Source organism: Mustela putorius, unplaced genomic scaffold (assembly GCF_011764305.1).
Source record: "Mustela putorius furo isolate JIRA1106 unplaced genomic scaffold, ASM1176430v1.1 tig00000788_pilon_pilon_pilon, whole genome shotgun sequence".
NCBI classification, from domain to species: Eukaryota; Metazoa; Chordata; class Mammalia; order Carnivora; family Mustelidae; genus Mustela; species Mustela putorius.
Window position 1 is genome coordinate 4737805 of NW_025421481.1, and position 24744 is coordinate 4762548.

A 24744-nucleotide genomic window follows, 5' to 3' on the forward strand; every position below is an offset into this window, starting at 1 on the left:
GGCCAGGGGAAGTATGTGAGGAAAGATGATCACAGGGACAGGTGAGGACTAAACTTGGTCTGATGACAATTCTCAGGGAATGAGAAAAGGAATCAGGAAAGAATGCAGAGAAGGAGTGGTCAGAGAATGTAAAGGTGAGCCAGAAGTACCTACACCATGGAGTCAGGAAACCCGGGGTTGAATCCTGGCTCTGTAGCTTTTATTACTGAAGAGGTGTCTGCGTACCTGGGAAGAAGTCACTCGGAGCTTCAATTTGCTTGTGTATAAAATGGGCATTATGGGGGAAGATTATAAGAAAACATTTCAAAATGCTTTGCAGATTGCCAAATTTGCTTTGTAAATTTTGATTACGAAAATGACCAGTAGGCCTAAAGGAAGTGATCATTTCAGGAAGAAACTTTTTTTCTGGTAAACTGCCACAAATTCTTTACCTGACTTACTTAAAGCTGAAACTCTAGAAACACTGTCATTTCTCTTTGTCTATATGATGACCAGTAAAGCACTAGATGATAATTTAAAGACTCTCATTATTCTAGAGTATTAAATAACTGAATTCCCAGGGAAGAACAGTTTATCTTCTCTTGGTTACCTGGAATGAAGGAAAAAATGATGGAAGAAGAGGTACAGGAAATGTCCAGTCCAAGCCAAGAAGTTGTCCTGGTTTGCATTAATCTGACTTTAACATATGTGACAGGAGGTGGAATTTCCATATATAAGTACAGTCACAGAAATGCAAATGATTTCTAGTAGCAATTTTCTTAAAGACTAAAAATAGATGATGTATTTTTACTGATATATAATATATGTAATTGCTAGGTAGATTAAAAGTCAGTTTTGAGTCTAAGATAATACTTGTGTCCTGAGTGTGAGTAATGTTGTGATGAACACAACAGAGGCTACCACTTATACAAGAGCCAGTTCAATGTTTTCCAAACTATAGTCCTTGAACATCTACGTAAGAAAGAATCACCTCGGAGGGCTTGTGAAAAGCAAATTACAGACATGATGTATCTGACTCTCCAGAAGTAGTGATGGAAAAAGCTGCAATTTTCCTAAAGATGAAGAACAATGGCCCTAGAACATTAGGACTGATGATTTGTGACCTACCCATAAACAATCAAGAATAGACTTTCAGTTGTTTCTTGGGCAACTCAAGGGGAAGAAAAAGACTTTTTTTTTTTTTTAAGAATTTTTACTTATTTATTTGACAGACAGAGATCACAAGTAGGCAGAAGGGCAGGCAGAGAGAGAGGAAGGGAAGCAGGCTCCCTGCTGAGCAGAGAGCCTGATGTGGGGCTCTATCCCAGGACCCTGAGATCATGACCTGAGCTGAAGGCAGAAGCCTTAACCCACTGAGCCACATAGGTGCCCCAGAAAAAGACTTTTTAAAGAGGCTATATAAAATCACTGTAATACTTCTGGACATACATAATCCCATTGAAAGTTCTCACATTTACATTTATGCATTACTCTTAGTTACTTAATTATGGCAAAGGAATAGGTTAAAGAACATACCTCAAACACAATGATAAAAGCCAATCGAGCTGCTAGGACATGCCAAAACTGCAGTGTGTAGCCATAGGGCACCAGTGAATGAGGAGGGTCACGGTAGTCTCGGTATCTATAAATATACAGGAGAATGAATGTTATATTCCGAACTTATTTTCCTGACTCCCAAATCTCCTCAATTCCCACTATGTAGTTCTCATTCATCATAGATAGTTCAAAAAGTTTCTCTATCCCAGACTGTCTATCTCTATCCCTATCTGTCACTTGTCCATCTTTCTTCTTCTGGTAAAAGAATATCTCTTCTCTGGGGAATTATCCATGTGGGTTAGGCAGGGTTCCCCTCTGACCCCTGACCCCAGTTCAAAAGATGAGTCAGACCTGATCAGTGAGAGTGAGAATCCTTACCAGGACTTCTGCTAGAATGAACATTTAGTAAATTATAACAAGTCCACAGAAGGTAAAATCCTGGAGCTGTTGCTGGTTCTCATAGACTGTGTGGAGAGAGCTTGCTTGTGAAGGAAGTCATCTGAACAACACAGAGCTAGCAGAGAGGCACTGTCTTCCTGACACAGCTGGAGGCTTGAGATCCAGCCATTACTAGTGTAGTTATCATCCTGCCAACTTCCCAGTTACCTGAACGAATAAATTTATTTCTAAGTCCATTTATACTAGATTTCTGCCACTTGCCACTGAGGAGGCCTTCCTAATATCTGCTCCAACTATAACTTTTGGGTCAGCATCAAATCCCATAAATATTTGTGAAATACCTGGTTCCTATTAGGAACCAGGCACCTGTCCTAGGAACGTAAATTCATTTGACTCCATTTTATCTTTGCCATTATCATTACTATTGTCACAGGTAGGAAAACTGAAAAATGGCTCTCAATATTATAGAGTTTTCACATGTCTTAAACCCAGTGTTCTTTTCATTAGCCCCCATTAGAAATGTGGAAAGGTCTGGAGATGCTAATTCTTCTAACAGTTCTGTGTGTAAACATACCAAATTCCCTTCTCTGAGGAAAAGTTATGATTATCCAGGCTCTCAAGTAAGATAGTACCTAACATTAGGATTGGCACTAATTTGTATATGAGGATACAAGACAATTCCTATATAGAGTATCTTTTTTAAAATTATGTATAATTGACATACGATGTTATATTGGTTTCGGGTATAGAACACATTGCTTTGACAAAATTTAAACATTAGTATTCCTCACCATAAGTATACCTCTATCTGTTATCATACAACATTATTACATTATTGACTATATTCCTTATACTGTACTTTTCATCCTGGGACTTATTTTATAAGTGGAGGTCTGCAATCTCCATTATCTATGTAGCCTATTCCCCTACCTACCTCCACTCTGACAATCACCACTTTGTTCTCTGTATTTAAGAGTTCATTTGATTTGTTTTTTATATTCCACACTTAAGTGAAATCATATAGTATTTGTTTTTCTCTGACTTATTAACTTTGCACAATACTCTCTAGGCCCATCCATATTGTCACAAATGTCAAGATCTCATTCTTTTTAATGGCTGAGTAATATTTCATTGCAAGCATACAAACTACCACTTCTTTATCCATTCATCTATCAGCAGACACATAGGTGGCTTCCATATCTTAGCTATTATACATAATGCTTCAATAAACATAAGGGCGCATGTATCTTTTTAAAATTTTTTTTAAATTTATTTTTTATTTATTTTCAGCATAACAGTATTCATTATTTTTTCACCACACCCAGTGCTCCATGCAATCTGTGCCCTCTATAATACCCACCACCTGGTACCCCAACCTCCCACCCTGCAATTGTACTCCTAGGTATTTACCCCAAAGATACAGATGTAGTGAAAAGAAGGGCCATCTGTACCCCAATGTTTATAGCGCATGTATCTTTTTGAATTTTCGTTCTCATTTTCTTTGAGCAAATACTCAGTTGTAAAATTATTGGATTGTATGGTATTTCTAATGTTTTGAGGAACCTCCATAATGTCTTCCACGGTGGTTACATCAGTTTACATTCCCACTAATAGTGCAGAAGAATTCCCTTCTCTCCACATCCTCGCCAACACTTATTTCTTGTCTCTTTGATACTAGCCATTCTGGCTGGTGTGAGGTGATATCTCTTTGTGGTTTTGATTTGCATTTCCCTGATAGTGATGTTGAGCACCTTTTTATGTGTCTGTTAGCCATCTGTATGTTTTCTTTGGGAAGATGTCTATTCACTCTATTTTTTTAATCTGATAATTTTTTTGGTGTTAAGTTCTTTATATATTTTGGATATAAACCTCTTATCAGATCTATTGCAAATATCTACTCCCATTTACTAGGATACCATTTTTTAAATTTTCTTTTTGTTTTATTGATGATTTCCTTTGATATGCCAAAGCTTTTTATTTCAATGTAGTCCTAGTAGTTTATTTTTGGTTTTCTTTCCCTTGCTTGAGAACACATATCCATAAATATTTTGCTGTGGCTGATGTCCAAGAGATTATTGCCCATGTTTTCTTCTAAGAGTTACATGGTTTCAGGATTTGCATTTAGGTCATTAATCCATTCTGACTTTATTTTTTTTTATATGGTTATAAGAAAGTGGTCCAGTTTCATTCTTTTGCATGTAGCTGTCCAGTTTTATAACTGGAGGTTTCCCAATACCATTTGTTTTATAGACTTTTCTCAGTTGCCTCCTTTTTTCGCAGATTAATTGACCATGTAGGTGTGCATTTATTTCTGGGCTGCCTATCCTAGTCCATTGGCCAATATGTCAATTTTTGTCCTATGCAGAGCATCTTTGGAAAGTACCAAGGACTGTAGAAATGAGCTGTCACTATTATCTTCACAATCATCATCTTAATTATCATTAATGCTTATGGTATATAATAATTATCTATTTTGTCAGTAAAATTATATTTATAGTGCATATCTGCTGAAATTAAGAATTAATCTATTAGTGCCTTCAAGCCATTGGTTCCCTCTATAATGATGACAATTAGGTAATTGTCTAGAACATTTTTATTCGAATATATGGTTATATAAATGGTTCCTGTCAAAGGTCTAAACTATTCAGGACTAAAAGTCTGCATGAACTATTCTTTTTTTAATTTTTTTTAACCTTTTGCAGAGCACAAGAATCAGGAACTGTTCTTTCTTCAATTAAGATAACAAACGTGATTTCTGTGTTTCTTTAGCTACCTATATTTCAAATGTAGTCTGAGTAAACATTCTAGAAGAAAAATGATTATGCTTTTATTATATTATTATTTATTGTATTTATTAAAAAAATTTATAAAAATTGTTTCAACAGTTACCCTCATTAACTCCTTAAACTTTTTTTTTACATGACAGCATTTATTAAAACAAGATTACTCTTGGAACATACTGCTCCTTTCCTATTAATGCCTCAACACTGCTCTTTTGCCCTTCATTGTGATTGCCCCAGCTCTTCGCTTCTTAGACCTTGTTCAGCTTTTCCTTTGAAGAATGTTAGTAAATCTCTTCCTCCCCAGATCCCTCCTAAATTCACTGGATGGAAAATCATGGTTTTCCCTTGACTGTTTCCAAAGACACAATATGGACATATCACTCTTAAATTTCTGCTATAAATTTGTAGCAAATAAATGAATTCATTTATATCAAATATAAACACTCATTAAATAAAAGTATGAAGACTGAAAAGATTGAAATACTTTTTATGACCCAATGATGACAGAGAGTACCAAACATGACTCTGTTTATCAAACTGTACATATATGCAAGTCATAGTTTGCCGCCCCACCCCATTCTGCTGCTTGGATTTATGTGGTTTCAGTTACCACACCTTCCCTACCACAGTCAGCAGGTAGATGGTCCTCTTTCTGTCTACTGTCACGGTGCCAATAGTAGCCCAATGCTAGGTCACAATGTCTATGTCATTCTCCTTGCTTCATTTCTTCATGTAGGAATTATATCTTCTTATATCATCAAAAGAAAGGTGAGTGAGTACACTACTAGAAGATATTTTGAGAGAGATACTACATAACTTTTCTTATAGTATTTTGTTATAATTGTTTTATTATTGTTGCTAATTTCTTATTATGCCTAATTTATAAATTAAACTTTATTATGTAAGTATGTATGGGAAAAACATAACATATACAGGGTTTGGTACCACCCACAGATTCAAGCGTCCACTTGGGGTCTTGGACTGTATCTCCCACAGATAAGCAAGGACTACTGAAATATGCAAAAAAGAAGAATACACTTGTTTTTAGGTGGTGATCTTACATTTTAATTAATGGATTTTTAAATATTTTAAAAATTAACATTCTTTTTTTGAAGGTAAAACATATTTTTATTTTGAGTTTTTAACTACAGACTGCATGAAATGTACATTGTCATTTTTTATTTTGTATTTTTTTAAATTAGTTTTCAGTGTACCAGAATTCATTGTTTATGCACCACACCCAGGGCTCCATGCAATACACACTATTAATATTTAGAAAGCACTTACATTGGTGGCTACAGTGAGATGGCAATATCAGATAATTTCTATACAGAGATCCAGTGGTTGAGAATATGCATCTATTGGCTCAACCTCTGTATAGTATACAACCATTTGTGGATCTGTCACAGAGCTCTGCTAATTTGTGCAGAAAGGATGCAATGTGCCTACACTGGCACTTCTGAGTCTTGTTCTCAGAATCTATGAAATTTTTAAGAAGTTTCAGTTTTCAGAAACAGCAGGTTTCTGGCCTTCCTACTCTCTTAAGTCATTGTATCAAAAAGTCAAGTTTCTCTTTAGAAGACTCCTCATTGCTACTCTAAGACAATTAAATTGCAGTGTGCTAATGAGTTTGGCTATCATCTGCTTCACTGCCCTCAGTTCTCTCCAGAACTATGCACTGGAAAGCACACTGAAACTGTATTTGGGGTCTGCCTCATTTTATGATCTTAGGTAATTCATGAAGTTTCTTTGGACATTGGTTTCCCTAGTAACACAATTATGTTTTCCATCTCACCAGGTGCTAAAATTTTGAACTCTCCCCTCTCTTCTTTGAGTTTGCAGATGAATGCTTCAGGTAGAGCTCTCAGCTGATGTGCCAGCCTACTACTGATCCCACTGGACTTTCCAACGAGGCACAGGTCTGAGAGGTGCTCAGATGTCTTTGTGCTCATCTCTGTTTTTGATGTGGTGCTATTTATTTGCCAAATGTCAAATATTTATTTTGATGCAGTGCTATTTTATTTATTTATTTATGCAAAGAAAACACTACCCTGGTGCTGCTGTAGAAACAGACAGAAAGCTAAGTTTCAAAGCTAAGTGAATCAATGTGCTACTTCTCTAATCTTCATTTAATACCTTCAAAGAAACTAAGTGGTCCAGTGGAATTAATGTTTGGAGAGTTTTTTTTTCAAGAAAGTCAGAGTTGTTTTCATAAAGTAACACTTGTAATTTCTTGACTTCAATTTTACCTGTGGGAAAGTCAGGGTGTTCCCACTTAAGTTAGTGCATTCTCTAAAGCAGCTTTTGTTTCTCAGGAAATGGATTATTGGTTTGCAAATATATATATTTTTTCCATTGACAGGTATAGTTAATCTACTCCCATTTTTAAAAGTGAGAGAGTATATATACATTTAAAAGGATGATAGTGAACTTCACATAACTGCCATCCACGTTAAAACACAGAACATGTGTCTTAACCATATTAACAGGAGTCAATAACTTAGAAATGCCTCAAAAGCAATCCCAGACACTCAGAAAGTTAACTGCTATTTAATTTCCTGCTTTTCTCTATAGTTACACTACTTACACAAGTGTTCCTGAATAAACAGTGCTTTGTTTTGTCTGCTTTGAACTCCATATAAATGAAATCATACTGTATGTGTTATTTTGTGATTATATCTTTAATGTGCAATTTTTAAGTTTTCAAAATGATTCCATTTTCTATTTATTTGATCCAGTCATACCACTATACTGATTATTATAATTTTATACTAATTCTAATGTATGGAAAATCTCCACTTTATTCTTCAAAAGCCTCGTGACTATTCTTCATCCTTTGCATTTCCATAGAACATTATTTTCAACCTCAGGTACACAGAATTGGCCTAATCATATTTAATTTTTTTAAACAAATCTCATTGATCTATTCATGTTCTTTTTTCTAACCTTTATATTTAATACTTAATATGATGAACTCTCATATATCTACCATGTAACACAAGAATTAAAACCGTATCAAAAATTTATACCTCACCCCCATTTCCTCCTTCTCCTCATCCCCTTGCTTTCCTTATTCTGAATTTCATTGTTATTATTAACAAAAGTTTGTATCAATATTCATTTGTCTGAATATCATACTGTTTAGTTTTGGTTTTGAACTTTCTAGAAAGGATATTATACTGTACATAGTCTTCTGAGGCTTGCTTTTTTTTTTTTCTTTTACGACCATGCTACTAAGATACATCCCTACTCTTGTAAGTAACATCACCAAGGATGTTAGCCTGTAATTTTTTTTTTTCTTGTGGTGTCTTTGTCTGGTTTTCGAGTTAGGGTAATGTAAAACGAGTTTGGAGGTATTTACTCCTCTTCTATTATTTGGAAGATTCTGAGAAGAATTGGTATCAATTCTTTGAATATGTGGTAGTAGAACCCAACAGTGAAGCTGTATGGTCCTGGACTTTGGTTTCTTGGGAGGTTTTTTTTGTTCATTTAGAAAGGGAGAGGCAGAGGGAGAGAGAAAATCTGAAGCAAATCCCATGCCCAGTTTGGAGGCCCACTTGAGATCACGCCCTGAGCGGAAATCAAGAGTCAGAGGCTTAACCGACTGAGCCACCAGGAGCCCCTGTTGGGAGGTTTTTGATTACTGATTCAATCTCTTTACTAGTAATTGGTGTGTTCCAATTTCCTGTTTCTTCCTGAGTTGGTCTTGGTAATTTGTATGTTTCAAGGAATTTATCCATTCTTCTAGGTTGGTATATAATTGTTCACTAGTCTTTTATGATCCTTTGTTCTTCTGTGGTGTCAGTTATAAAGCATCTTCTTTCATTTCTCATTCATTTGAATCTTGTTTTCTTAAGGAGTCTAGCTAAAGGTTTGTCAATTTATTTATCTTTTCAAAGAACCGTCTCCTAGTTTCATTGATCTTTTCTATTTGTTTTTAGTCTTATTTCTGCTCTGATCTTTGTTACTTTTTTCCTTCTACTAACTTCATTTGTTCTTTTTGTTTATTTTTGTTCCTTGAGCTATAAAGTTAGGTTGAGATTTTTCTTGTCTCTTGAGGTAGACATTTATTGCTATGAACTTCCCTCTTAGGACAGCTTTATCCCATATGTTTTGTTATGCTGTATTTCTATTTCCCAATGTCTCAAGCTATGTCTTATTTCCCTTTTGACCCACTAGATGTTCAGTAATATGTTTAATCTCCACATACTTGTGAATCTTTCCAGTTTTATTTTTGTAATTTCTCATTTTATACCACCAGTGTCAGAAAAGATGCTTCATGTGATTTCAATCTTAAATTTATTAAGATTTGTTTTAATGATCTATCCTGGAGAATGTTTCTTTTTTTAATTAAATGCAATATACTTAACAATGTATTTTAGTTTCAGAGTCAGAGTTTAGTGATTAATCACTTGCATATAACATCCAGTGGTCATTATATCAACTTCCCTCCTTAATGTCTATCAGCCAGTTTACCCCATCCCCCATCTCCTCCCCTCCACCAGCAACCCTCAGTTTGTTTCCCATAGTTAGGATTCTCTTATAGTTTGTTTCCCTCTCTTGTTGGAAACTGTTTGCATTGTTATGGCTCTGGAAGCCTGGATAAGAAATGAACTTGGACACACTTGGGGACGCCCTTGTGTGCCAAGGGAACTTGGAGCAAGTCCAGTGGGGACGCTCGCATGGCTTGACTCTGAAAGGCTATTCAGGGTGAAAATAACATTTGCGTAGTTTTATGTGATTCACTTATGACTTGTCTTGAGAAAAAACACATTCTTGGAACCTTAAGATTATCACAAATTTTGGAGGTTAATAGCCTGTTAACATCCTGCCTGATTCATTTTTCACTGATGTATATGATTGAGTATTGATACCAGCATTGTGCTGAAGCTGTATAAAAGTGGTTACCTGAAGAAATAAAGTTGCTACTCGCCTGAGATGGGGTAGTCCTCCTGAGCCCGCTGTCTCTCTCTCTCTCTCTCTCTATTTTCCTTAAATCTCCCAGCCCTACTTTCAGGTGTTGTTCTCGGGCTGGACCGGCACTCTCTGATTTCATCTTATTTTACTCCCCCACTTCTCTATTGATCCCCTTTTGTTTCTTAAATTCCACATATGAGATCATATAGTTGTCTTGCTGATTCATCTATTTTACTTAGCAGAATACCCTCTAGTTCCATCCACATTGTTGCAAATGGTAAGATTTCATTTTTTTGATGGCTGAGAAAAATTCCATTGTGTGTATGCATGTATGTATGTGTATGTACACACACATATACACATGTGTATATGCACATATATGTACATATATGCGCACATGCATGTATATATACATATGTGTGTATATGTACATATATACATATATATGTGTATATGTGTGTGTATATATATATACACACACACACATCTTCTTTATCCATTCATCTGTTGATGGACATCTGGGCTTTTCCATAGTTTGGCTATTGTGGGCATTGAGGCTATAAACACTGGGGTGCAGGTTCTCCTCAAATTACTATGTTTGTATCCCTTGGGTAAATATTTAGTAGTGCAATTGCTGGGTTTTAGGGTAGCTATATTTCTTACTTTTTGAGGAACCTTCATATGGTTTTCCAGAGTGGCTTCACCAACTTGCCTTCCTACCAACAGTGTAAGAAGGTTCCCCTTTCTCCACATCCTTGCTAACATTTGTTGTTTGCTGACTTGTTGATTTTGGCCTTTCTGACTGGTGTAAAGTGTTATTTTATGTGGCTTTGATTTGTATTCTGGAGAATGTTTTATGTTCACTTGAGAAGTACGTATTCTGTTGCTTTTGGATGAAATGTTCTGTATAAATCTATAACATGCTACATAGGCCAAAATTATTTTATTGAATTTCTGTCTGGGTGATTTATTCATTGATGTAAGTGGGGTATTAAAGTTCTCTACTATTAGTGTATTGCTATCTATTTCTCCCTTAGGTCTATTAATATTTGTTTTATATACCAGGTGCCCCTGTGTTGCGTATGTTGAGAAATCTTGTTGGTTTGACTGACCTCTTTATCATTATAAAATGATCTTGTCTATTATATTCTTTTCTTAAAAAAGTCTATATTTAAAGGAGACAATATAGGTATCCCAGCTTTCCTAGGTTTTTATTTGCATGGAACATCTTTTTCAATCCCTTAACTTTCAGTCTATTTATATCCTTACATCAGAAGTGAGTCTCATAGGTAGCAAACAGATCAGTCTTGATTTTTATACATTCAGCCTCTCTATGTCTTTTGACTGAAGAATTTATTTTGTTTATATTTAAAGTAGTTATTGACAGATATGTACTTACTGCCATTTTTAAATTATTTTCTGACTGTTTTGTAGTTCCTGTTTATTTTTTTCCTTCCTCTCTCCCTTTATGATTTGATAGCTGTCTTTAGTGGTGGGCTTAGATTCCTTTCTCTTTTGTATCTCTACTGTAGGTTTTTAACTTTGTGGTTAATCAAGGCTAACCTATAACAACTAATAGTCTAAGTTGATAATTATTTAAGTTTCATCACATTCTGAAGCTCTATATCTTTATTCTCTGTATCTTTACTCTCCCTCTATTTTTTAAAAAATTTTATTTTTATTTATTTGACAGAGAGAGATCACAAGTAGGCAGAGAGGCAGGCAGAGACAGAGGGGGAAGCAGGCTCCCCGCTGAGTAGAGAGCCCAATGTGGGGCTCGATCCCAGGACCTTGAGATCATGACCTGAGGCAAAGGGAAAGGCTTAACCCACTGAGCCACCCAGGTGCCCCTACTCTTCCTCCATTTTGTTTTTATGTCACAATGTCCATATTTTGTGTGTCCCTCAAATAATTATTGTGGTTATAATGATTTTTTCCACTTTTGTTTTTTAATCTCATACTAACTTTGTAAGTGATCATTCCCACTTCTTTTCTATATACATACCAGTGCAATTTATATTTTCATCTGTTTTCTTACTATTTAGTACCTCCTTCATTTTAATTTAAAGAAGTCCCTTTAACATTTCTTGTTAGGCTGGTCAAATAGTGATGAACTCCTTTAGCTTTTGCTTGTCTAGAAAACTCTTCATCTCCCCTTCAATTTTGAAGGACATTGTTCCTGGGCAGAATATTCTTGGTTGGCAGGTGTTTTGTTTTGTTTTTTCCTTTTAGCACTTTGAATAGAGCATGCCACTTCCTCTGGTCTGTAAAACTTCTACTGAGAAATCTGATAGTTTTATTGAGGAAGGGTTCCCCTTGTATGTAACAAGTTGTTTTTCTCTTATTGCTTCTAATATTCTTTTGATTATAAAGTCTTGGTATAGGTCTCTTTGGGTTACTCTTATATGGCTCTCTGGATCTGGATGTCTGCCTTCCACCCCAGAGATTTGTTTTAATTTTTTTAGGTCACAGCCTGGTCAAGAGGACATTTTAAAATTCTCCAGTGGATTTTAATGCACGGTCAAGGTTGAGAACCACTGCTTTAAACCCACTCAGTCAGAAAGAGCTGTCTGAGCAAAACCTCCCTATGGCAGAGCCAGCCCAGGTTTGGCTAAGTGTGCCATACTCACCTGCAATACTTGAGAGGAGTCCCCGAAAACTCACTGCCATCAGACTCAGGCTCAGATCGGTTCTCAAAGTCAGAAATTCGAAACACAGATAAGCTGGCATTTACATAGCCAACCATGCACCTAAAAGAGAAAAAGAATTCTATAATTAGTTCTCTGATCACCTCTGAATCCAATTCCTAGAAGCTCTTCCTAGAAGCTCTTATACTTGTAAAATGCCTTTAGCTTTGTTATAAGCACTCAAATTAGGATCTACTGAAAAACCCCGGTTATGTGGAATCAGGAACAAGTCATTCTTTTATTCCATTCTTCTTGTTCAGAATCATCATCCAGAACATCACTACCCCAATCAATACTCAGAAATAGGAGAAAGACAGCATTGCATGATTAGTAGGCAAGTCACTGTCTCTTTCCTTGATGGTGTAAACACACATACATACACAAACACATTCCTTTATTAATGAATATCTGTACTCTGTCATAATCCCTCAAGTGTGACTGGTGTTTCTATGACCCTCCCACTCCAAATCACATCCCTTGCTACAGTCATGCTAAACTACATTCCCTGCATATACCATATGCTTTCATGCCTCTGTTCAGGCTATCTTTTCTATTTTCTCTTCATTTCTTTCTAAGTAGAAATAGTGGAATGCAAGTTGGTACAGCCTCTTTGGAGAACAATGTGGAGATTCCTCAAGAAATTAAAAATAGAACTTCCCTATGACCCTGCCACTGCACTCCTGGGTATTTACCCCAAAGATACAGATGTCGTGAAAAGAAGGGCCATCTGTACCCCAATGTTTATAGCAGCAATGGCCACGGTCACCCAACTGTGGAAAGAACCACGATGCCCTTCAACGGACGAATGGATAAGGAAGATGTGGCCCATATACACGATGGAGTATTATGTCTCCATCAGAAAGGATGAATACCCAACTTTTGTAGCAACATGGCCAGGACTGGAAGAGATTATGCTGAGTGAAAGAAGTCAAACAGAGAGAGTCAATTATCATATGGTTTCACTCATTTGTGGAGCATAACAAATAGCATGGAGGACATGGGGAGTTTTAGAGAGGGTGGGTATTATAGAGGGCACGGATTGCATGGAGCACTGGGTGTGGTGCAAAAATAATGAATACTGTTATGCTGAAAATAAATATAAAAAAAAGAAAGAAATAGTGCTCATTTTTCAATGAGCAACTAAAATGGCACTCCTTCTGGGGGGATGTCCTAATCCCACCAGAAAAAGACTCATTCCCTCTTCTGTATGCTGCTGCTGTACCTAACTGCACCATTACCATACAGCTTGTGCTTGAGGTGCCTGCATGGATGGAGGTCTTCTCCTTTAGTTTTTGGAGTAGAGCAGGTGTCATAAGTATTTTTATGTCTTGTGTAGTGTAGGAATCCACTAAATATCAAATTCAACTGATTTCATTTGAGGAAAACTAAAGCATCAGAGATTCTATCAAGGTCTTAAGAATGGACCAGGAATAAAATTATTACCTACAGATCCCACAGCTAATAAGGTTCTTGAGGACACATCTTCTATTCTGTATGAGGAGTCAGTATATTACAATACTAAAAACTTAGGTTTGAGGGTCAAACTGTATCTCTTCTGCTTTCTAGCCATGCAAATTTGGCAAGTTATGTAACTTCATTAAATAACAGACATGCCTACCTTATAGGGTCATTGTGGGGATTAAACAAAATGATACATGTAAAGTGAGTGATAGAGTGTCTAGCATATAGCAAGATCTTAATTAAATGTGAGTGGCTACTATTAATTTTATTTCTTGTACCTTGCAGAAGGTTAATAAATAATTATTGATTTAATGAATAAATCATAGCTTTCAAATTCTCTTCATTAACTTGTCTGACATAATTACTCCAAGCTGCTGAACACCAAAATGGTGACACACAGGTAGTTCTGAGAAGACATAAGTTCTGTGTGTTGTCTTGATCAAGACAAATCACTGAGGTTTTATCAGGGCCTTAAAAAAATGAACCAAGCAGAAGGACCCATTTGTCAAGTCACTCATGGGTGAAACCCACGGTCAGTGGGTGTGTAATATGCCTTAATCCAACTGGCCGCAGGTCTCCCCTACCACTCCTTAGAAGCTAATTTGGAATAATGTCTCCCTTGTCTTTGAACTGCCTAGACCATGGCATGAAAGCAAATGAGTGCTTTGATGATTATTAGCTGTCATAGAGAGGGAGACAGTTTTTGTGAACTATAGAATATAGCAGAGTCTTCTCAGGAGCCAAACAGTGAGAGACGAAAGGTGCTCTGGAAACTTGCAGAAAACAGGTCCAACTTTGAAATGAAAGATTCATAAGCTTCTTGCACTCTTTCTTACTACCCAAAGCAGCCCTGCAGTTTTATTGAGATTAGAGAAGAATAAATGAAACAAGATGGGATTGGGAGGGAGACAAACCATAAGTGACTCTTAATCTCACAAAACAAACTGAGGGTTTCCGGGGGGAGGGGGTTTGGGAGAAGGGGGTGGGATTATGGACATTGGGGAGGGTATGTGATTTGGTGAGTGCTGTGAAGTGTGTAAACCTGGTGATTCACAGACCTGTACCCCTGGGGATAAAAATATATGTTTATAAAAAATAAAAAATAAAAAAAAAAACACAAAAAAAAACTGTGGCTTAATGGCTGCTCTGTCCAAAAACTCAATTGAGGAAAATTCTAAATTTAAGTAAAATATCAGTCTCATGGACAACACTCTCCTTTCGAAAAAAAGAGGATGTATCTTTGAACTATTTATTAAGCATATTCATGTAATGTCAGTTATAAATCCAGCTTGAAAATCTGTGTTTGGTTCTGTGTTCCTGTGTACAAAGCATCACACATGGATGTAGGACATGTATACAGTTATTCACTGCATAAGTCTTCCTTCTATATCCTTTCCATAATCAGGGAAGAAGAGGGGCTGCTAATACTCAACTGCCTGGGCATTTCTCAAAGCCTTTTCACTGCGGTAGAATCTTAGCTATTGCCCACAATAAATAGTTAAGGTAGTCACAATTCAGGGAAATGAGATTTCTCACAGTTCCCTGTATGAAGTTCAGATAAGGGCATTCATGTGTCAATGTGGAGGCCATAGACAGCGGCAGATCCATGTCTCCCAATCTGCTAGCAGGAGATCACCACACCCTCAATGTGGCACACCACCAGCTCCAAGTTAGAGGAAAGATGAAGCTATACTGATGATCAGGCAGTAAGAGATAGAAAAAACTATCAGACAAAGGAAGGGTTTCTGTAAATATAAAACAAGTTAATTTTCTTAAGGGGCCAGTAGAGGGCCTCCGAAGGCATTTCCAAGAAAGGAGATTCAGAAAATATGTTATGTAAGGATAGTATTGTTTGAATTAGGATGCATGCCTTTTCCAAGGAACTTCTGTAAAGACCATATTCATTGAGAATTCTGGTTTTAAAACCATTCATGACTTACTGTTTTAATCCTTTACTCTAAGGAAAAAAGTGAACTAGTGATCATTACTAGTCAGTTTTAAGGGAAAGAAAAGAAAGTGAAGTTGACTTTTGAATTTGTAGATTCCAGATCAGACTTACTGTGGAGTGTCGTGAATTTTGCTATTAAATTTGCCTTTGAGATTTTAGATCTAGATCATTCACAAAGAGAATGGGATAGGGCTCAAATGAAAAAGCTAGAGGAAATAAGATCTGGTTTATGCATTTAAAGTCAAATGTGCCTTAGATAATAAATGACAAATTTATAAACTTATCTATAGATAATTAGGCTAATGAGATAAGGACAGAAGAAACTGGACTCCTGACTTACTTCAATAAAAATGCCAGACATTATGAAAAAAGAAAGATTAAATCTCTGTACAGTCACTTTATGTTTTTAAATACAATTTTATAATTGGTTATGCTGTTGATCTATTGATTAGATTACAATTTACAAAAATATATTTATTAAGATATTTGTGGTTCATTCTGTGACAGTTTGAGCATCGTGTCCTTCATCAAGTCTCTAAGTCTTTATGATTTCACTATTTCTACATGAAAACCAGCTTTGATTTAGATCACTAAAACAGATATAGATCTCCCAGTAATCCTAAAGCCTGCACATATTCTTAGAGAATGTTCCCCAACTCTAGCCTGGTAACAAAATAATTGGTTTATTAAAATGTTCAGTGGCGGGGGGGACTCAAAATGATTTTTTGGTGTTATCTGAAAAATAATTTTAATTTCTTTATTAAAACTATTCTGTCAATCAGAGTTAAATTTCATAGTATACACCTTCAATTTTACTTCATAATTTGTCTCCTGATGCATATCCAAAGTTGATTTTAGTTCTCCAAGTGCTTTTCTAGAGGGCTCATGTGACGATTTCCAGAAAGACGAAGTCACTTTATTTTGCAAACAGTGAACAATCTGAGCATGGGCCTTGGTTCAGGAATCTACCTAGGCAGGCTGCAGCCAAAAAGAACTATCTTAAGAAGACAGATGAAACACTTAAAAATTTCCTGTGAACCCACTGTGTGGAGAACACTGCCTCAACTCACAGTATTCCTCCCATGTTCAGATCTGGCTGGACAATGAGAAAACCTTCCCTTCTATGCCTCTAAGATGCTTTCACTGAGCACTCATGAGAGTATGGAAATACAGTCAGGAATGGCTGATACATCCTTTCATAGGGATAGAGGCATGTGAACTGAGTCACTCTGGACATATGCATGAAATTCTCATCTTTAGAGTCGCCAGGGAAAGCTGAAAAAACAGAAGGAGGCACTGAGGTACTCTGGAGTTCTGGAGGTTGGTTTGGTTGGAGCACTTTTGATTTAGAGTCAGCCTCAATTGAAATAGTGCTGTGAAGTGTGTAAACCTGGTGATTCACAGACCTGTACCCCTGGGGATAAAAATATATGTTTATAAAAAATTTAAAAAAAAATGGTAAGAAAAAAAAAGAAAGAAAGAAATAGGGCATTTCTATGGATGAATTAAATAATAAGTATAATTTGACTATGCACATGCTACCTCAAAAGCCTGAAACATTCTAAAATTTGACAATGCTGCTCCTCTATGAGTTCATTTCTAAAGCATTTCCGAATTGGAAAAACAACAACAACAACAGCAACAACAAACAAATCTTAAAAAGGATAATAAAGTAGCTGGTGGGGCAGAACACAAGATTCATGAAGGAACTTATACCAAAGCAACTATTTGCAAACAAGAAAAATGACCAATGGATTAGAAGATAGAAGGTAGAACTATAAGTATTCAAAATGCCAGAAGGCTCTTATGTGAAGATGATATATAACAAATAGCCCAGGGAGCCCAATAAAACCTAAATCAAAGAGACTCAGGTCTCCATGAACATTGTCTTAAATCTAATAAGCTGTCAATAAGCTTTGATTCACTATCAACTGCATGTAAATATTCCCATATTATTTTCAGGTTTTGGGTTTTCCCCACAAACCAAAACAGGTTTCATTACATTTGTGGTCCAGGAAGAATTTAAATAACCACTGGGACTTAAACCCCCAAGAAATTTTCTCCTGTTGGGTAAGCTAGATAAACATTATGTGGCAATGGCCCCCATGGCTGTGTGGTTCAGGATGGCGGGAACTGTGAGTCTAGGCTTTGCCTTCATGGGGGTTCCATCAGTTACTCCACCTTGTGATTCTGGATTTAATCTCTCAGTCTCTTTCTGCTCTTCAAAGTGGGGGTAATAATGCATGTCCCAGTCCTGGGGTTGTTTTGAGAATCAAATGCAAAACAAATGGGAAAGTGGTTTAAACAAAGGCAAGCTTTTCTAGGCTCAGTCAAACAGAGGATGCTGGCAACAGTTAAAATTAGAAAGACTACATGAGTAATATAGTATATCTTTAAGTCTCTTAAAATGGGATGGTTCACTTGAAGTTGCTAGATAATTAGTGTCTAATGGCCACATGGTTATTATAGTAAAGAATTTTATAGAAGCCTCTTCAAATAGTGGGATTGTAAGCTTTACTGCTTTCAACCATTCATGCCTTAGAGCAGTTAAGTAGGATTAATAATGAAATTGGACCTAGGCCAGGGGTACATGAATTTGGTTGAATTGATTTGGTAGCACATTACTCCTTGGGGCTAATCTAACTACAGTAGTTATATGGATTAGTTTTGTTCTGACTGGTAAACCAGGAAGCAGGGCTGCCTGTGTGAGTAGTCATAGCCCATGTGGGATGATTTCTGGGACATTGAAAAGTCTCCCAAAACATAATCTACTCTGACTTACAGACATCTAAATTCCACAATTAGAACTGGATTATTTTTACTTTAGCCAAGAAGAATTTTTTCTCCTATTAAAAAGGATATAGAAATGAAATCTAGGGGATGTGTTATAATTTTGCTTGGACTTTACCTGACCAGAAATACCCAGAAAGTCATGACTTTTGGGGATCACTTAGGTGATGCCACAGAATTGAATTTGCCTGAGGTAATATGTACCTTGGTCAGGTCAATAGCCAGGAAAGAATCATTCAGTTACTGAGTTATTGAGTACCTACAGGATACTTATCACATGGTTGCACATTTCTGGTGCAGAATTTGTAAAGTCTCCATATGATGTCACAAGAGGAATCAGATTGTAACTGTCCTCTTACAAACTTATAAAAATGACATAACTGTATACTAGATCATGTGCTACTTGTTGTGGCTTACACATATTAGCAAACCATACATTTCTGAATTCATAGTGAGCAGGGGTTAGGGGTAGGGGAAATGATTAATTCCATCTAAAGTTTACCTGTATTGAGCCCCAACTCTTCAGTCAATCAGGATGTGTTTTCCTTAGCTGCAAGTGTCCTCATAACTTCACCTCCCCGACTACTGTCCTTCTCATCCTGGGTTGCTCCAATGCAGAAGCTTTTGACTGAGTGTACCAGCATCACACAGTGCATAGGGAATGGGGATTTCATGACAGTTTTATGACAAACTTACTTTTGTCCAGCTTCTCCTTGGCCTGCACAAGGTCCATACTTATAAGCATACACCAAGCGAGGGATAAAGTCAGATGTTATCGCTATGACAAATGCATTTGTAATAACCGAGAGAATTCCAATGCCTTCAAGAATTCCATACCAAATTCCTATTCAAAGAGAAGTGTTATATTAGTTCCAGACACAACAGCAGGAATAACAGTAGGAAAACAACTGGGGTAACTCATTTCAATAGTCCTTTCCATGGGTCCATTCAAATTCCTAAATACATTTGTCACCAAGAGTAAGAATTTGTACTTGCAAACACCTTGGCATTGAAGGAGTTTCTGGGAAAGTGTCAATGCTCAAGACTTAATGAGTCAGTCAGGATCAGGCTTAAGTCAGAGAGTTCTAGTCAGTGATAAGGCACCAATACATTATCCAATAAGATGAGCACTTCCACTGTCAAGCCACTACGAGAATGGGAGCTCCTGAAGGGTGCTGACATCTGGGTGGGCCCAGGGCCTGTTGCACTGACCTAGGATAGGTGCTCACTGAATGTGGTTTCTTTCATATGGAGGTCAGAGACTGCTGTGAGCCATGTACATCTATATTCAATTCTCTTCCATATACACTGAGTGCCTGCTGGTTCTGTTCCAAGCAATTGATGCAGAAGTAAGTAAAAGATCATCTCTGATCTCAGGCAGTGCTCAAGAGGCTGCATTTGATTAGACTCAGCCTCTCCTGTCAAAGGCCATCTCTGTCTTTAGAAAGACTGGATTATGCTTTATGTGACTGGGAAACATTTGGGCAAAATAAAGCAAATGGAAGATTACTTTAAAAAGGAAATAAGCAATAATAAATCAAAATTCTAGATTCCAAGTTCAAATAACAAAATTGAAAATCTATTTAAGCACAAAGTCTCTAGTATTGGAAATTATGAATTTCCAAATAGGCACCTTTACTTCTTGTCTCACGTTATTTAAAGCTAACATAATAAGTTAAGTCCTCTTACATGGAAACCATAAGTAAAAATCTAGAGTTGGTGTTTGTTTTTACTTTATCCACCATATAGTTAATATCTTTAAAACATTTCAAATCCAGTTTACCTATGTCTTTGGCCCTTGAAGCTAAAGGTCGCCTCCACTGTGTGACAAATTTGTAGGCATCAAGTCGAATTTCAATTATGTTATTCAGTAAGGCCAGAAGTGGTGCTAGGGGAAAAGCTGCCACAAAGATAGTTGTGAATCCAAATTGAAGAACTAGAGAAGAAAAAAGGAAAAAGAACAGAGTCTTGGTTTTCCATTACTACTTTCAAAAGGATAATAATCTGAAAGTGTCCTTGTCTTCACCCTTATTTTTTCCAATATAGAAGCCCAGGAAACATCTCTTTCACAAAGATGGCCAGGATGCTGGAAAAAGAGGCATTACCTGGACCTGGAAGGAATGACATCCTAGGAGCAATGACCATACCTAGGATCCAGATCTTGTTTTCTAAGTACCATTGTTTAATAAAAGGTACACAGCTCCTTGAAAAAAAGGTTTGATTCCAGAGCCATGGCAGGAAAATACAAGGGAAGGCTGGAATATCTCATAATGCCAGAAAGTTAGGAAGTCCTTGAAATGGAATGGGGAGCATGTCAGTAGGACACAGGACAAACCTGAAGGAGCTACCAATGGCAAGAGTGGGAACAATATATACAACAAAATAAATGAGAGTATTGCATTAAATCTAAAGACTAAATATCTAATATACTAATATAATGCTGATATAAATAACTGAATAAATGAGGGAGAAGGGATAGCTCCTCCCTATGGTAGAATTTTAATTAATAAATTAGAAAATAAATGCATAAAAATAAATATAAAAGAAATGATAAAGATACAATATCACTGTTGGTCAAAAACATTGCAGTAATTATTACAGGCGAGAACCACCAAAGAATGCTAAAGTTAATAGGGGAATTATAGTTAAAAAAAATAGGACATTTGTATATTCTCAAAGTATCTCCCTATGTGAGAGTAATTACAGAGGAAAAAAACCCATATTTTTGGGGAGGGGGAAACCATTATCTTCACAGTGGAAAAACCTGGTAATCAATATTACCTGTAATAAGACATATTGACATCTCATGCCCCTGTTATGATAATACTGAGCATACACCATTTCTGTGGTGATCTTGCCAAAAAGGCATAACCTCGACCTAATCATGAGAAAACAATAGATAAACCCAAACTGAAGGACCTTCTACTGAACTCTTGGCCAGTACTCTTCAAGTGTATCAAGATCATGAAAAACAAAGAACTGTCCTAGGTTGGAAGAAACTAAGGAGATACAACATTTAAATGCAATGTTGGATCCAGGATGGGTCATGGACAAGAAAAAGTTAAAAAAAAAAAAAACCCTGGTAATATTAATATAAGGTTTGTGATTAGTTAATAGTGTATTAATGATTATTTTCTGGTTTCAATAAATATATAACATATTAGGGGAAATAAGGTGACGAGTATAGGGGAACTCTATTATTTTTGCAACTTTGCAAAATAAAATGTTAAAAACAAACTCAAACAAACAAACAAACAAACAAAAAGGCAGTCCCTGATGCAAAGCAACCAGACAGCATAAATGAAAATTTAAAAATACAATTTATTGGGTATTGTGGACTGCAAAAAAGTACTTAGCTAAATGAATGACTGTATAGTTTGTTTTTGCTTTTTAAGAGTATTTTAGAACCTAATAATGACTAACACTTATATACCATTTCTATGTAACAGCCACTGTTGTAATTACTTCACATATATTAGCTCATTTAGTTTTCATAATAACTCTATTGTATTGGCATTATTATTACCCTTACTTTACGGGTGAGGAAACGGAGGCACTAAGAGGTCAAATAACTTACTTGACACACAACTAAGAAGCAATTTCAACATGGCTAATGTGGTTCCAGAGTCCTGAAGAGTCAGTCCATTTACCTCATCTCTGTGGCACTGCCACCTCCAGGGTGTCACCTGTCCTGGGTCACATTCATACTCCATGCCTATGCTTCACTCCCCAATAGCCATCTCCTTAGTTTTCCCCTTAGCGTCATCTTTTTGTTGACTTCTGTCCTTGGGTCAGTACCTCTACTTTCATGACTTAATTATTATCTCTCTGATAAGGATTCTCAATTCTCTATCTTGCACCTTGAGTCTTATCAGGGAGTTTCCACTTGTCTCCTATTATGCTATAGAAGCAGTACTCTCCAAACCCTGATTCAATCTTAAACCTCAATCCCTCATCCTTAAATCTGTTTCTCCCTTCATATCTTCCTTCCCTTCAGATTTGTCTTGCACAAAAACCAAGTCTCCAGTCTCCTTACTGGAGTTCACTCCTGTTCTAACTGACTTCTCTTTCTCAGATTTTCACCTCCTTCCCCCATCTCACTTCTGTCAATATTGGTTATAGCCCATAAAGAATCATCAATCTTCTCTCTATTCTGAACATTTCAGAAGGTTCTCATTGCCTATAGACTAAATCCCAAACTTTTCACTGTGCCATTCAAGGATCTTCCAAGCCTCATGTCCAAACATACCTCATGCTTAGCCAGGTTTCCCAAGCGATCCTCTACTTTGGCCACACCAAACTTCTGGTTTTATGGAGTCATATACTTAGCATTTTTACTCATATCCTGGTGAAGTTCTATCTTCCTTCAAGCTTAAACTCAGTGTGGCCTCTGCTAGAACCTCTCATAATTGTAATTAACTATTGCTTCCTTAGTAGCTTCTACAACTCTGCTTATATTGGAGAACTTATTTTGTCTTGATTTTATGGCTCTTTCCCTATATGGTACTGACTCTTATGTTTCAGTCTTTGATCCATTTTGGGTTAATTTTCATGAGTAATGTAAGAGAGGGATTCAATTTTATTTTTCTACATGTGTTTATCCAGTTTTTTCTAACACCATTTGTTGAAGAGACTATCCTTTCCCCATTAAGTTATTCTTGGTTCTTTTGTTGAATATTAGTTGACCAAACATGAAGGTATTTAATTCTGGATTGTCTATTATATTCCATTGTTTATGTGTATTATTTTACTCCAGTAAGATACTGTTTTTGTTAATACAGATTTATAATATAGTTTGAAATCAGCAACGTGTGCTATTTCCAGCTTTGTTCTTTTTCCTCATGACTGTGTTAATTATTTAAATTCTTCTTTATTTCCATACAGATTTCAGGGCTTTTTTCTTTTATTTATTTATTTATTTTTTTGTTAAAGATTTTATTTCTTGAGGGGTCAGGGCACAAGCAGGCAGAAGGTTAGAGGAAGAGAGAGAAGCACACTCCTCGCTGAGTGGGGAACCCAATACAGGGCTTCATAAGGGGCCCAAGATCATGACCTGAGCTGAAGGCAGCTGCTTAACTGATAAAGGCACCCAGGCTCCCTGCTTTTTGTTTTCTTTTGTCTGTTTTTTTGTTTTTGTTCTGTTTCTCTGAAGAATGCTATTGATATTTTAATGGGGATTGCATTGACTCTGCAGATGGCTTAGGGCAGTATGGACATTTTAACATTAATTCTTCCAATCCATGAACAGAGGATGGGTCTCTCCATTTGTGCCTTTTCAGTTTCATTCAGCAAAGTCTTATAGGTTTCACCGTACAGATCTTTCACTTTCTTCGTTAATTTTATTCCTAGGTGTAGATTTTGATGCTATTCTAGGTGGGGTAGCTTTCTTTCTCTTTCAGATATTTCACTCTTAGTGCACAGTACATCCTGCAACTTTACTGAAATTGTTGACTAGTGCTGATGTTTTTTTTTAGTTGACTCTTTTTGAGATTTCCTGTATATAAAATCATTTCATCTGCAAATCGTGACAATTTTACTTCTTTTCTGATTTGGATGCCTTTTTCTGTTCTGCCTAATTGTTTTAATTGGGAATTCTGGTACTACATTGAATAAGAGTAGGGAGAGTGAGCATCCTTGTCTATTTTTTGATCTTAGTGGAAAAGTCTTTAATTTTTCTCCACTGAGTATAATATTAGCTGTGCGTTTATCCTGTGTGGTCTTTATCATGTTGAGATATGTTCCTTCTATTCCCAACCTTTTGAGGAATTTTATAATTAAAAGAAGTCATGTTTTATCAAATGCATTCTCTGACTCTATTGAGATTATCATATGGTTTTTATCTCTTGTTCTACTAATGTATTACATTCGACTTGTCTGTTTTCAACCAGCTTACATCCCAGGCATAAATCCCATTTGGTTACAGTGTTTGAATTCAGAAAGACACTAAAATAATTAGTTTACTCATATTTTATTGAGAATTTTTGCATTTATATTCATCCTGGATATTTCCTTATACTTTTCTTTTAGTATCCTTTTTTTTAAAAAATTTTATTTATTTATTTTACAGACAGAGATCACAAGTAGGCAGAGAGGCAGACAGAGAGAGGAAGGGAAGCAGGCTCCCTGTGGAGCAGAGAGCCCGATGTGGGGCTCAATCCCAGGACCCTGGGATCATGACCTGAGCCAAAGGCAGAGGCTTTAACCCACTGAGCCACCCAGGCGC

At 36.5% G+C, this 24744-nt stretch overlaps 1 protein-coding gene across 3 annotated transcripts in view; it reads right to left on the reverse strand.

Annotated features, from left to right (window-relative positions):
- ANO4 (anoctamin 4) overlaps positions 1 to 24744 on the reverse strand; it is a 457427-nt gene that overhangs the window by 3317 nt on the left and 429366 nt on the right. For all 3 annotated transcript variants that reach the window (XM_045084796.1, XM_004742962.3, XM_004742961.2), the window contains 4 exons: positions 20305 to 20457; positions 19218 to 19365; positions 12266 to 12385; positions 1516 to 1621 (listed from right to left, as the gene is read on the reverse strand). In XM_045084796.1, the coding sequence (XP_044940731.1) occupies positions 1516 to 1621; positions 12266 to 12385; positions 19218 to 19365; positions 20305 to 20457 (527 nt within the window). The remainder of the gene's footprint in view (positions 1 to 1515; positions 1622 to 12265; positions 12386 to 19217; positions 19366 to 20304; positions 20458 to 24744) is intronic.